The sequence below is a fragment of the Felis catus genome, chromosome F1 (genome assembly GCF_018350175.1).
Source record: "Felis catus isolate Fca126 chromosome F1, F.catus_Fca126_mat1.0, whole genome shotgun sequence".
In the NCBI taxonomy this organism is placed as follows: Eukaryota; Metazoa; Chordata; class Mammalia; order Carnivora; family Felidae; genus Felis; species Felis catus.
Window position 1 is genome coordinate 59,725,790 of NC_058384.1, and position 14,520 is coordinate 59,740,309.

General features: G+C 52.8%; 1 protein-coding gene across 3 annotated transcripts in view; it reads right to left on the reverse strand.

The window, feature by feature from the left end:
• Positions 1-558: 558 nt before the first annotated feature.
• Positions 559-14,520, reverse strand: part of UCK2 (uridine-cytidine kinase 2) — an 81,359-nt gene continuing 67,397 nt past the window's right edge. For all 3 annotated transcript variants that reach the window (XM_023248101.2, XM_019822244.3, XM_045049251.1), the window contains exons 4-7: positions 13,967-14,109; positions 8,033-8,130; positions 5,883-5,931; positions 559-4,262 (exon numbers count right to left, since the gene is read on the reverse strand). In XM_023248101.2, the coding sequence (XP_023103869.1) occupies positions 4,123-4,262; positions 5,883-5,931; positions 8,033-8,130; positions 13,967-14,109 (430 nt within the window). In that variant the 3' untranslated portion in view covers positions 559-4,122. The remainder of the gene's footprint in view (positions 4,263-5,882; positions 5,932-8,032; positions 8,131-13,966; positions 14,110-14,520) is intronic.

The window sequence follows — 14,520 nt, forward strand, 5'->3', positions numbered from 1 at the left end:
TTTATCAAGTTAAAATGTATTAGAAACGTTGGCTCGCTTGCAGAACACTCCCAGAACAAGTTACTGGCAACTCAAGGTTTTACTGTATCTGCACTGGTTAATATGTATCAATAGCTGTATCGCTTAGAGCGCTCACACACACACACACCCGAGAAGTTTCGCACATTGTTATAACAAACCTCCTCCACCACCACCCCCATCAAGTTCTCTACATTTGGAAGGTTGTTTGGAGTTTCAATGTGGGCGTGGAGGAAGGGGTGGCGAATGACCCAGGGCAGACCGCCAGGCAGGAGCTGCACTGACTGGGATACTCAGAAGCAGAACATCCCAGAGATCAGAAGCCTCCCAGAAAGCTTGGCCCTGGCTTTCGGGGACAGGGACAGGGACCAGGAGAAATGCCCAGGTGTACGTCTGTCCAGGATCCCAGGCCAGCTGCGGTCTGGGGTCCGGCCCAGGACTGCCGGGGACTGAGCGGCTTAGTGACGGCAGGCCGCGTGCCCTCCGCCACTGGCCTCAGTCACCGCTCCTCCTGCCCAAACCTCACAAAGGAGACAAGAATTGGCTCTTTTTCCGTTCAGACTTTATTTACAGCAAAGTACATAGTATGCGGTCATTTTTGTTAACTACTAACAATAAAGGCAGGGCGGTAGAAAGAAAGGGAGGAAGACCAAGTATCTGAAAGAAAAAAAAAACAAACCCAAAACAAAAAATGCCTACGTCTTTATTTAGCTACTCACCCTGTTCCTGAGGCAGGACCAGCTAGGCACTCGTGACCTCTAACTGCAGCAAGGAAGCTGATCTGAAGGCCAGCCACCTGGAGGCCCAGGAGGGCAGCATGGGGCCCAGACACCAAAGATCAAAGAGCACTCTGAGCCCCAGACTGACTCCAGGCCTTTTCCCAACCTGCTGTCTCCCTTGTTTCACTGACACCAAGCCTGTTGCCCCCACCCCACCCTGAGACAGGGGAAAGGCAGCGTTAGACCGAAGTCCAGCCGGCCCTTCCCAGAAGCACAGCCCTGCGATCCCAAACCTGCCCTAGGCTACTGACCCCAGCACGGTCCCTTGGTGCTGGAGTCGCTGACAGGCAGGTGGGAGACTCCAGGGCAGAAACATTTCCCTGCAAGAATCTACTAGTTCCCTCCGCGGGCCTTCGGTGCCAGCACAGGTCAGGGGTGCTAAATCGGGGAAGCTGTACCAGGTCAGCAAAGGAGGGGCTCCACAAACCAACTGGGCTCCAGTCCCTGCTGGTTCCCACCTGCTCGGGGGAATACACAAGCCTTCAGCCTGACCTAGTGACCTCATGAGAGACTGGCAACCCGCCCTGGGCCTGGGGACAAGCGTCCAGTGCTAAGCCCGGCAGGGGCGGGTGGGCAGCATCCGCGGCTGAGACCGGAGCGGGCTGTTGGGGAATGATTGGTTCTGAAGGGTGAACAGGAGACCCTTTCCTGCACCCGCCCCCTGGCCTGTTCAGGGGCCCACCTCGAGGGCCTACCTTAGGCACTCCAAAGGACACCTGAGGTCCAAACACTTGCGTGTTCCTTACACAGACTCCAACCTCTCTGTCCCCACTGGCCTCCGGCTGCCCAAGGAAAAGAAACCCGGGTCAGCACAAGTTCTATTAGCGCGAAAGAGTAGGAGGTCAGGCCTTCCCATGACACGAAGCTTGGATGTGTGTTCCCTAAACACTTGGTCTGTGGATAATACCTGGGCAGGGGTGGGGAAAAGAAGCAAGCACCATTGGGCAGCTCTGAAGCCACGGGACTCCCGTGCACACATGACCAACATCATCCCCACCCTGCTTGTCGGTCCCTCCTCCCTGGGCTGCAGACAAGACCCACAGGACTCAGGTCATGGTCTCTGGCCTAATGATCCTACCCCTGACTCACCAGTGGAATCAGAGATCCCAGGGCTCTCAACACACCAAGTCCAGGATTTGCCAGATAGAAGGCTCAAGCTCAGATACTCTGTTGACTAAATGCTGGGGTGGCCACACAGGGACAGACTCCTCCCTCCCTTGCCCCAGTGCCCCCAGCCAAGCCACCAAGACCTGGTGACAGTTTTACTGGAGGCAAGGCAGGCCTAGCACTGTTTCCCAGCAGAGACACTGGAGGCTTGGTCCCAACACCACAGGTAGATGAGGAAGCAGCTAAGAAAGTCAAGGCTCAGAGATGAGAAGAATCCATCTTCCAAGGCAGTGGGACAGACAGCCAAGGCACTAAATGGTTTGGCACCTGGGAGCTTCAAGTAAAGTTGAATGTGCTACCCACCGGAAGGCCAAGGCTCCCCCAGACAGGAGTGGGCTGCCCCTGGGCACAGAGAGGCCCCATCAAGGCACGAGGCCTTGGGTCCTCAGGATCCTAACCCAGGCCTGCCACCCACGCTTCATGTCAGAACTGTCAAAGGCATGACGAGAAAGATAATACGGACTCTGAGACATCCAGAACTGGCCTTCAACGTGGGCACCTCGGAGAGCCTTCCCCTGCTCCCTCCAGAGCCTGCTGCGGTCTCCTGGATGACTCAGGGGTGGCAAAGCTCTGCCGGGGAGAAGGTTTGACTCTTTTGAAACAGCAAAACAGCATTAGAGTCCAATGGAATCCAGAAAGGGGGAATCAAATTGGACAGCGGTTTAAGTCTCGGGGGCAGTGCGGTGTGGCGGGAGAGTGGCTGTGTCAGGTTTACCTGAACAGTTCCAATGGGCTAGGACAGCAATGGAGGGAGAGGGTTCCCCAAAATGTTTCGGGCCGTGGCCTCCCAAGCACTGAGAAGGTCGAGGAAGAAATGCAGGCCTCTGACTCATCTGCAGTTAAAAGCTGAGGCTTTAGGACTCTACACTCCTCAGTCTCGGTCTCACCTAGTCCCCCCCACTTCCTGCCCCCCATCCAGCAAGGATCATCAGGGATCTGTACTTCTCCCAGAGAGGGAGCCCTCAGGAAAGGTGGAACTCTCTACCCAGGAACTATGGCGACTGTCACGCTGCGAGTGACAATTCCTGCTGGAAAGTGCGTGCTGTCCTCATCCGGCAGCCAAGCCCCGCATCTCGGTGAATAACCCCTGCAGGGCTGTCGCCACCCTGTGAGGGGCCGCCAGGTGTCTTGCTGCTAGCAGAAGCCCTCCTCTGAAGCCCGAACTCAAGAGGCCACCTGTGCTCTGCAATCTGGGAAAAGGCCCAGGGAATCTAACCGTAGACGTCCCCGGGAGGCGGGAGGAACCAGTGTTTCCTCGGACGCTACAGTAGGTACCTTGCTACTCTCTCCTCCCCATATTTTACCAGGAAATGATTCCATCAAATCCCTGTCAAGGAAGGAGAGAGAGGCGGCGCTGGCTTTCGGAGAGCCTGGGTGGCTAAGGAAGGAAACCCTGAGCTACCAGGCGGCCAGAGGTGGGGCATCGGGCAAGAAGAAAACACAGAAGACTTGTTTCTCTTCAGTGGGCCTCTTCCCTGAGTTTGATTTTTGAGCTGAGGTCTTGCCTAATTTCCACTCAAAAAAAAAAAAAAAAAGAAGAAGGAGGAAAGAAGAAGGGGGTATCTCTTGTCGACGTGTCACAGAGCTCCTGCTCCGGGAAGGTGGCACTGTGGCAGGGGGACAACCCAAGGCTCCCAACTCCACTGTCACTGAGTGGCACAGGCACTCAGAGCCACTCGAGCCTCCCACACCGGGGCCTGAGCCTGCCCCGCCTGGATCCATCACAAGGGCATCACAAGGGCAATCCCCACTGGACCTAGACTCCAGCTCGAGCCCCCAGACACTCAAGTACAGGCCCTCCTGCAGAATACTTACAGCAAACAGCTTTACAGTATTTGTACATTTACACAAAAATAGATCCTTTTATATATATATATGTATTTATAACTGGTTACACGTTGGATTCATAATTAGGCATCACCAGTAGTAGTTGGCACAGTTTGTCATTTAAGCTCAGGGTCAAATTCGGTTTCATTGCGCCGCTCCAAAGCACAAAAAGAAACAAAAACAGAGAAAGAAAAACCAAAGGCATGTGACCTCCATGGTGTTTTCTTAAATACAGCAATGTCATAGGAAACCACGTGTACAGATGAACACCGCCTCCTGATCCCTCCTCCTGTCTCTTGAAGGTAGGGGCCGGGTCGGGGGGAGACAGGGGTCAATGCGGCCGGCTGCTGGACTCCGAGGACTGCCGCTTGCGTGACGGGATGTAGCCGTTGAGATAGCCATTGGTCTGCCGTTTGGAGAGCCCTCCGTTCAGGATGTCCTGAATGTGCTGCACGATGAGGTTGATGGCCACTGTGGGGCAGAGGGTGGCAGCGTGAGGGACGCAGGGCAGAGAGGAGACAACCCTTCTAACAGGGAACCCACCAGCTCCCCATCCCGAAGAGGCTGAGCCCGCAGAAGGCGCTTTCCTCCAAAGGAAATGCAACATGGGACTCTCTTTTCTCAGCTTTAGAAATAAATTCTACGTCTCAAGCAAGTGATTAATGTGTCAGCGTCACCAAAATCGGAACAAGCATCAAGTGCTTTCTGAGACGATGCACAAGGAACAGGACAGCTCTTGTGCGGTCTTCTCCAGGTGGTAGAAAGCGAATGCAATCATGAGGAAACAAACCCAAACCGAGGGCCGTTCTACAAAACCACGGGGCCTTTCTCCTCAGAACTGCCAAAAGAGATTGTCCCCATGTTCACTTTCCAGAATGTGATGGGTGTTCTGCGGCTATGAATGAAAATGCCCTCCTGTTTAAGAAATACACAGTGACGGGTTGCCTGGGTGGCTCGGTCAGTTAAGCGTCCGACTTTGGCTCAGGTCATGATCTCACGGTTTGTGGGTTCAAGCCCCACCTCAGGCTCTGAGCCTCACAGCTCAGAGCCTGGAGTCTGCTTCAGATTCTGTGTTTCCTTCTCTCTCTACCCCTCCCCCACTTGCACTCTGTCGGTCTCTCTCAAAAATAAATGAACATTAAAAATAAATTTTTTTTTTTTAATTAAAATGTGGAACTTGAGAAACGTAACAGAAGACCCTGGGGGAAGGGAAGAGGAAAAAACAGTCTGAAACAGAGAGGGAGGCAAACCATAAGAGACTCTTAAATTACAGTGAACAAACTGAAGGTTGATTGGGGGTGGGGGGAGGGCAGGTAGTAAGGAAAATGGGTGAGGGGCATTGAGGAGGCCACTTGTTGGGATGAGCACTGGGTGTTGTATGTAAGGGATGAATCACGGGAATCTACCCCCAAAACCAAGAGCACACTGTATACACTGTATGTTAGCTAACCTGACAATAAATATTACTAAAAAAAAAAAAAAAAAAAAAACACACCAAAACACTGTGAAACAGTTATCGCTGTAATAGACTCCCAAATGGCTCAGCAAAAAACAAAAACAAAACTTTTTAAATGGGGGGAAAATTGAAATCAATGAAAAAGAGAATGGCAGTCTTCTTACAGATCAACTGTGCCCCAGCCTGCCTCAGTCCAGAGCTACCCCTACTTCTTAGACCAGTCCAAACCAACAGATAAACGATACCTGGATAGTCGGTCACTCTAAATTAAATTAAGGGACTGTGTTTTGGCTGAAGGGTGGACTCCATGGGAGGCCTCTGTCATCGAGTGTCATCCCACTGTCATGGGAGTGACAGCAAGAGACAGTCTCCAGCCCTCTGGTTTCTACCAGAGAAGCACGAGTTCCCATTGGTCGCTGTGCACACACAGATACACACACACACACACATATGCAAAGGGGCCTGTCCCCAAGGCCAGGCATGTAGGCAGAAATTTCTTTCTGGCTCCCAATAGCAGACCAGTGGTTCGGCCCTGTCCATGAGCCGTCTGGTCACCACATCCTGTCCCAAAGTCTGATTGACAAAGGGTAGAACAGAAGTGATGCCCTACGAGAGGACCCTCGACCACCACTCACCTAGATTATCTGCACCTCTAGGAATGATCACATCAGCGTATTTCTTTGTCTGTGGAGAAAGATATTCACAATGCATTACAGGGGGGTTCCAGAGAAGCGGGCCCACACCCCTGTCAATGTGAGGCTAAGGGGAAAGGGTCAGCCTTCCTACTACTGACCCCACACGGTGGCATAATTATCTTCCAGTCCCTTTCTCTAAACTACAATACATCAGCTTTCTCTTGATTTCTCATTACTAATATTTAATACAGTTTAAGCTTATGACCTACAGAGAACGTGGTCTTTGAAACGAAACTCGTAATTGCTTTCTCCCTACTAAGAAAAATATGAATTAGAAAAACCCAACTGAAAAGGGAAGCAGTTCACCTTGGACGTGTGGACACAGTCTGAGAGGTGACACCATGAACCCTAACACAAGGGTAAACCCCGGAAAAACAACCCCCACTGATGACCACTTTCACTGGCTCTGTTATCACACTTGGGGGGGGGGGGGGAAGTAAAGCCACAATTCGAAGCATTCCCTTTTTTGTTTTTGTTTTTGCTTTTTTATTTTACTGAGATTTTGTGGACCAATTTACAAATAACTATGTCCTGGTGTATGACCCAAGTTTAGGTTAAGACCACATGACCATGACTTCGGACCATGGACATCTTTACTCCAGGCAGCTTCTACACAGAAACCATTCAGATTCATGTGTGTCCGGCCCAAACCCAACCCGAAGGAGGCAATTTATCAGGTCCGAGCTCCTGGCTTACGTGGGAATGACCTGATCTTCTCTGAGCACAGAGTGGCTGGAAAAAGTAGAAACCACCCAGGAAACGTGCAGAACTTTAAGCTCCATTACAACTAAGTTAAACAGCAGAAAATTGGCAGTTACCTCTAATTTATGTATAGTCACAAGTTTACCATGGGTTATTTTTAAGTTGAAAAGAGCAGAAGTCCTCCGACAGATAGATGGATGGATAGAATTTCCTGGCTTCTCAGCCCCCTGTGCTCTCTACCCAGAAACCTGATCCTGTGACCCAATCCTCTCTGGGGGAATGAACAGGGCATCAGCGTTACTCAGGCTGACTCAGAAAGTCCACCTGTCCCCGATCTGAAACAAAAAGTCTTGTCTGCTTTGACGCAAAACCCCACTAACAGACTTAAAGGAACAGATAGTTGGAGATCCTATTTTTCCAGGAGAAAGAAAGAAGTTAATTACCAGGAGAAACAGAGAAATTCCCACACTCAGCCTCACTCTACACCTCTTCTCAATGCCCTCATATTCCACTCTCTCAAAAGAGATCACCCAAGATCAGACTAAGTCCCAACATCTCCCCACTCTGTCTTACAGCCTAATGATTAAATTGTTAGGGAGTTAGACCATGGGGAGACCAACCCGGGGAAGACACATGATACATACAGGTACAGAAGTCTCCTGAGTTAAACGTTTCTCCCTGTCAAACGACGTCATCTCCTGCGTTTTCCTCCACCACTAACCTCCCACCACTCCACACCTTTTGTCCCTGGTGGTCGCCTCTCAACATTCACCTGTCTGTCCTCAGGAGGCTGAGGGCTGATGCACTAAAGCCTAAAAATTCCCCGTATCTTCAACCTTCCTTCTCTGAAAGCCACCCACCAGAGAGTTCCCAGCTGCCACAGGAGGAAAAATGAATCTATACTAGGGCAGAAGTATGGAAGCTTACATGGTGGGACACTTCCCATACGGGAACTTACACAGGGGCCAAAGACAAGCTCAAAGCGGGGGCTCGATGTCGTGGCAGAAGAGATTCAGAAGGAAGTATCTGGTAGCTGAGCCCTCCCTGCACCAACACGGCAACCATCATAGACCTTTTGAAGATCCAGATGGCCGAGTCTGTGCTGAGACATGACGCACCCTCACACCTTGAGGCCGCCAAGCAACAAGAGCAGAGCTTGCTGGAATCAGACAGCGGGACCCTGAAGGACCACTCTGACAGCTCCTGGGGAACACAGTGGTAGCACACAGAGCCCCAAAGGCTGCCCTTTCATGGGGCTTCGGGATAGAGGATCACTCAGAGAGGAATGGGATTCAGGCTGGGGGCTCCGTCAACTTATGTAGCTTTACTGGTACGATCAGGTTTTACGTTCTAAATTCAACAAAAAACAAACCAAGGACGCAACTCACTGGCAAGCAGAATTCCTCAAAGGCAGGCTTGACGAACGTAATGTACTGAGATAAAATCTGCTCAAGGTCCCTCCCTCTTTCGCTGATGTCCCTTAATACTATAAGAAAAGGAAAAACAAGAATCAAGAAAATGGTGCACGAGCCGACACATGTCTGCCCTTCAGGAGGCAGACCCAGCTCACACGGACTCCACGATTGATCTGGATGATTCACAGCCCGGATTCCCGAGAGACTTGACCAAGAGCAGGTCGGCAGCAGCTTCAAGAAAAACAAGTTACATTTTTATTGCTATCGTCACACGTGGCTATGACCAAAGGCCGTCCAGCCTAAGCCAACAGTCTTCGTGTTTCGAGCAGCGTTGGACCCGAATAAAATTTCAGTGTGAACGACATAAAAAGCAGGACAGTCCTACAGAGCTCGTAACAGGAAGTAGATGGGGCCCCAAGAGGTGGCAGGACTCCCCAGCAAAGGAGCCCCGCGCACACCTTGAGCCGTCCCCTCGCACTTACTTACCTGTGCACAGGCCACTGACCTACTGATGTACCACCTTACACACCCGGCTCCCCCCACCTTCCAGCCCCCCCAGGGTGGAGGGCAGGCAGAGGGTCCAGCTGCTGGGTCGGCCATTCCTGCTAACCTCCAGCATAGAGGTTTGCCAAGAGAAAACCACTTAGTGAAAGATGAGAAAAGCATGGTTTTAGAGATGGTGTGGCCACCCAGAGGGACTCACCATCGCCTCCCTTCTTCCTCTCGGGCAGTGTTAGCCAGGGGCTTTCGTCAAACACCTTTATTATTTTAACAGAGTCTGTTGTCAAAAAAACAGAAAAAGGTCTGGGGCGCCTGCGTGGCCCAGTGGGTTAAGCGTCCAACTTCGGCTCAGGTCGTGATCTCACAGTTCATGGGTTCGAGCCCCACATCGGGCTCTGTGCCGACAGCTCAGCACCTGGACCCTGCTTCAGATTCTGTGTCTCCCTCTCTCTCTCTCTCTCTCTCTGCCCCTCCCCCAACTTGTGCTCTGTCTCTCTGTGTCTCAAAAACAAACATTTTAAAAAGTGAAAACAAAACAAAACAAAGCAGAAAAAGGTCTGACCCCCTGAGGGACTGGAATCTTAGTTTTCCGCTCCATCGCTAACCACCCTGATCCTCGGTTTCCCCCAAAGTCAGCAGTGAGAGTTTGGAAGGAGAATCTCTTGGTGAAAACGGCCCCGCCCTACAGGGGCCGTCTTAAATGTTAGCCCCCCAGTTCCTCCATCTTCCACCCCCACCCCAAGGCGGGGTCCTACCATCAACAACCATCTGCAGAGGCCCCTCGACTCAACCATTTCTCAAGTTACAGACACAGCAGGGGATGAAACTCACTGCAAACAAACCGGGGAACACTTGTGAGTGAACTTCTGGAAAGCAACGTCTCCAGATAATTCTGTGCTTCCACGCACCCCCGCACACAGGCACGCGCAGGGCAAGGGCGGTCGTGGTTAGGATTCGGGCTGGCATGACGTCCGTGAGATTAGATGGCTAGAACACGGTCTCGAAGACCACACTCCAGAGAGTCACGTGATACCGCTACCACCACTTGACCTTTCCACCAGCTCCGCAACTTACAAGGACGTTTTCCCGCCTGAGCCCTGGTCACAAGATGGCTGGTTGGCCGCTAATGCGTCACCACTTGCCTCAGAGCCCCTCCTGGTCGCCCGCTGCCCCCTCCCCCCCCGGGACTCCCCAGCCAGGAAGTGGTGCTCCCGGGCATTCTGACTCGGGCCCGGCAGCTCGGCCACGAAGAAGGCCCAAGGGCGGCCACGTGGCTCACCCCCACAGGCCTCGAGAGCCCTGGCACGCCGGCTAACGAGCTCCCCTCGGCCAAAACACACAGGCAGCGTGGCCTCCAATTCTTCACGTCTCCAGGTAAAGTACAAAGAATAAAGGAAGCCGGAGCAAAGGGTTATCAGAGCTGGGGAAAAAAACAAACACACGCCCGCACTTGGACAGCTTTTACTTGAAAGCCCTGCAAAAGCCCGATGTGGGTTTGTTTCCCATGCAAAGCATCACACAAGTGCTGGCGGCTTTAAGCAGCCTGGGAACCGTTGTCCTGCCCCACCTCCCCCCCAGACGTGCACACACGGGCACACGGGCTCTCCCGTAGCTGTGCCACGGCCCTGGGCCCCGGCCTGCAGCTCCCTTGTAACCGGCAGACCACAGAGCTTCACCCGCAGCGTCACCGAGTGAGGGCCGGAGAGAAAGCGGATGGAGCAGGAGAGTCACGGGGAGCCAGCTCTGCGGCCCAGAGCTGCCTCCCCGTCCACCATCCAGAGCAACGCAGGCAAAACTGCCCTGCACTTGAATCCTGACCCCACTCTTACCTCTCTGTGACCTTAGACAAGTTATTCAACCTTTCTGCACCTCATTTTCCTGAACTGGAAAACAGAGACAGTGATACGCAGAGACTTTCTCAAAGTCATCACTTAGGAACACAGGGAGAGGTACCCGTGGGAAGACACAGCGGAGAAGGGAGCAACAGGGAAGACGGAGAGGAGCCCTCCTACAGTTTCTGCCCTGGAAAAGGAAACAGGAAATGGGTGAGGATGTTGCCCAGACACGGGGAATGTGCAAATTCAAAAGGCATCACCCACCTCCGCTCTCGGAGAAGCTTCCACCGCGTTATCGCCTTCAACAGCCCGGGACCCCTCCCTGAGCCCAAACAACACTGCGCGGAACTGCCCTGGCTCCTCGGGCGAAGTCAGGAAACGGGGCCAAGCCAAGCACTGAGTCACCACAAGGTCTTGGCACAGACCGGAAACTGCAGGGACTCCAAACCAGCTCCTTGATGATCACTCTGACCTCGGCACATTCGCTTGGCCAGGAAAGACCCTTTCAGAGGAGGGGGGTGAAGAGCAGGAAACTCACTACACGTCCGCTCACCTTCCCCGCCTGGCTTCCACGGCAGCCTTTCCAAAGTGCTCCTTCTGGTCAGCCAAAGCCAAGAACGAAATTCAGAAGGCCCCAGGATAAATACAATTCCTTGGTGGTTAAGCCAATTCACTTTAAAAATTAGTCAAGGGGCACCTGGGTGGCTCATTTGGCTGAGCGTCCGACTTCGGCTCAGGTCATGATCTCACGGTTCATGAGTTCAGGCCCCACATTGGGCCCTGTGCCGACAGCTCAGAGCCTGGAGCCTGCTTCAGATTCTGTAACTTCCTCTCTCTCTGCCCCTCCCCTGCTCGTGCTCTGTCTCTCTCAAAAATAAACATTAAAAAAAAATTTTGTTTTAATTAGTTGAGGAGATGTGTTACTCTAGCAATAGAAGAGACTGACCATCCACCAGAGCCCTGGTGCTATGGGAACCGGACATAGAGAATTATGGCAGGAGAGAGAGTAGGTGTCAGGGGACCTTGGACCCCTGCCTCAGTTCTTCCCTGTCCCTGAGTTCAAGGGTGGGTGGGAGTCAATAACACACACGGAGGGAAGGTGAAGGCTGGAAGAAGCCAATTCCCCAAAGTACAAGGGGTTCCCATGGGATGGAGGGAAGTCTTTCCAAGGCTGCGTGGACCAAAGGCAAATCCCCCCTCCCACAGGAAGGCCAACTTTGATCATAAGGGTCACTGGCCCAGGAAGTATGACACACAGAAGGGTGAAACTGCGGCACCAACTCAAGTCTCCAGGAATGTTCTCAGGCCCAGCAGCTGCTCCTGACTAACCCACCCTCTCCCTTACCCCACACCCTCCCATCCCCCAAAGCACATGCCAGGCATGGTTTTGGTCCTATGCGGACAGAGTTTGTAGAAACAGCATGTGGAAAGGCCCTGAAAGTCCACCAGGAGAGTAACTCTCCAGCAGGTGACCTGAGAAGACGGAAGGCATAGGAGAGAAAGTGGAAGCCTCCCTGCAGGGGTCAGTGAACCGACCCAGAGAAACCCACAGGAGGCCACCATCCTCACTGTCACAGAAGGATCCCAGCACCAGAGAGCAAGGGAGAATTTTCTGTGTCATCGGCGCCATGATGATCTGTTTGAATTAAAGGCCAAGGTCGTCTGATTTCCAAGGGCGCTGAATTCTCTATTCCCAAATCTTGGTCCTCATCCCCTGTGCCACACCTCACACGTCCTGCTCCCTCAAGCATAACTTCAGTCCCCAAATGATGGTATCAGCCTCGCATCCCAGCTTGTGAGAATGTGACCGCTCACAGGTTCCGACTAGTCCCGCCAGGAAAACTCAGGAAAACAGAACACCTACCATCTATCAAAGCGGACTTCCGATCTAACCCAGCAATTGTTACCAACTAATGCGCCACCCGGCATTCTACCCACGTTACCTCTGATCATCACAACCCAGGGGTTGTGATCTTGACATGATCGACCACTGGGGTGATTCCGATTTATGAGGGACAAAGAAGTTAATGCATAACCTGCCCGAGGTCACACGTCTACGAAATGGTGAAATCAGGATTTAAGTCCAGTTCCTCTGATTCCAATTTCTTCCCCTGGAGCATCATACTGCTTCCCTGATTTGGCAGACTGATGGGGACATCCAGCAGATCACCTGGCTTTGGGGACTGAGGTGATAAACCAGGCCCTGGGACAGCTGTGTGATGGACCGTCAGCCTCAGGCCTCGATTATCTACTAAAAAAGACCACGGAACTTCTTACCTGGCCAGAGTCCTGACCCAAAAAACAGGCTTGCCTCCCTCATAAAGAAACCCAAGCCTGGGAGGTTACAGGAGTCACAAGGGCCACCGAAGTCACAAAGGTAGCTGGAGGCTATGGGGCTAGAATACGGGCCTCCTAGTCTCCTTTTATCCATCATGGAGTTCTACCCCTCCCCAACCCCACCTGGGAGTGGAAGTGTAACAACAACTCACTTAGTAGAGTGTAGACACTACTACTTGGGAGGGCAAAACTCATTTCCCTGGATTCTGCTGGTTTCACTTATAGTTCTTGCCGTGAGAGGACTGATGGAGATAAACCCCAAGTTGGTTTTGTGAACCGAGAAGAGAAAATGTCACAGGCCCTGAGGTCAGAAGGCTCTGGGTTGGAGCTTACAAAACTCCAAAGTGCCCAGGATTTGCTCTGTGACTAGGAGCCACCTTGTCACTTCCTAGGTCATGTTCCTCTTCCACACGATGGGGACTCGAAGCCTTCCTCGCCCCCACCCGCCGCCCCCATGGGGGGTGTCCTTTCCTAACTCTGCTGGTACCTTCTCACCCCTCCCAAAGCCCCCCAGCCCTCCCCTCCCCACCCCTGCTCAAAACCCCTTGGTACCTCCCTCTCCTCTGCCAGGAAGCAAATCAGAAACCACAGTCCCCACAATCTGCATCAAGCAATTTCTAGTGTCTCTAGAAATGAATGCACGAACCCCGTGTGTCTATATTTGCACCATGTGACTTCTTGGGTTGTCTCGCCATCACTCTACCACACCCTGCATGAAGCTTCCCAATCCCTCTGGTGGAGGCAAGGGCTCTCCTCTCCACCGAAGGGCAGTTCTGTGTCCTTGGGACCCCCTGGCATGGGGACTCGCACAGGCACACTCCCAAAGAGCCCTGCAGAGGAACTGACCGACCGACTTTGCTCCACAGCCGGCTGGACAGAATGACAAAACCTCCACAGAGCTTTCTGGAAAATCAAGGGCTAGAGAAGCAGCCTGGTGCCACAGGCACAGGGCACTCCTGCACCTACACCTCCTACAGTTAGCTCCGGTGTAGATTACGATGCCTGTGGGAAAGCCAGTAAGAACTGGGCATTTAACCAAACCTTTTTCCAGCGAAACCAAAACGTAAACCTCTCGTTTCACCTCCGTGACCTCACAAGCCTTCCGTTATCCGAAACGGTGACTAATCCCTTCTCAGAGGTCACCAAATGTTTGGGCAGCAGGATGCCCTGGAGCTGATTGGACTCGGCTGGGCTGGGCCACCCACGCGGCCACTGGGGGCTTTCTAGAACGCACCTCTGCGGGAGAGCCGCGTGTCGGCATCTGTGTCCACGAAAAGCTTCATCTGGAACAGGTCTCGTACTTCCTGGGAGTAGAAGGCCAGGATCCCTTCAAAGAGCACCACGTCTGCGGGGTAGACAGTGACCGTCTCCTCCTTCCTGCAAAACACAGAGCGCATGACGGGCCGAACCGGGCAGGGTGGGCAACGGGGCAGGAACAGCATCTGTCTGGGAGTCTGGGGTCCTTTCCTACAGCAGGACCGAAAGGGGGTAGAGCTAACACAGCCTGGCAGAGCCCTCGGACCACCACTGAAGACCCACCAAAGGGCCAGCAGCACCGGGGCAAAGGTCCCCTTTGACCAGTTCTTCTGGGCTCTGGCCATAAAGCAGAAATCGAAGCCCATCATCCCTCTCCTTGGAATCAACAGCCTGCTGTTTGTTGAACGCACAACAGAGACAGACAGAAGCAGATGCGATTTCTTCTCTTCTCCGGAGGCGTCGGGGGGAATGCTCTCGTGCACGGGCATTTATGGAACCTAACCCGGAGCTTTCACAAACAGAACCTCACAG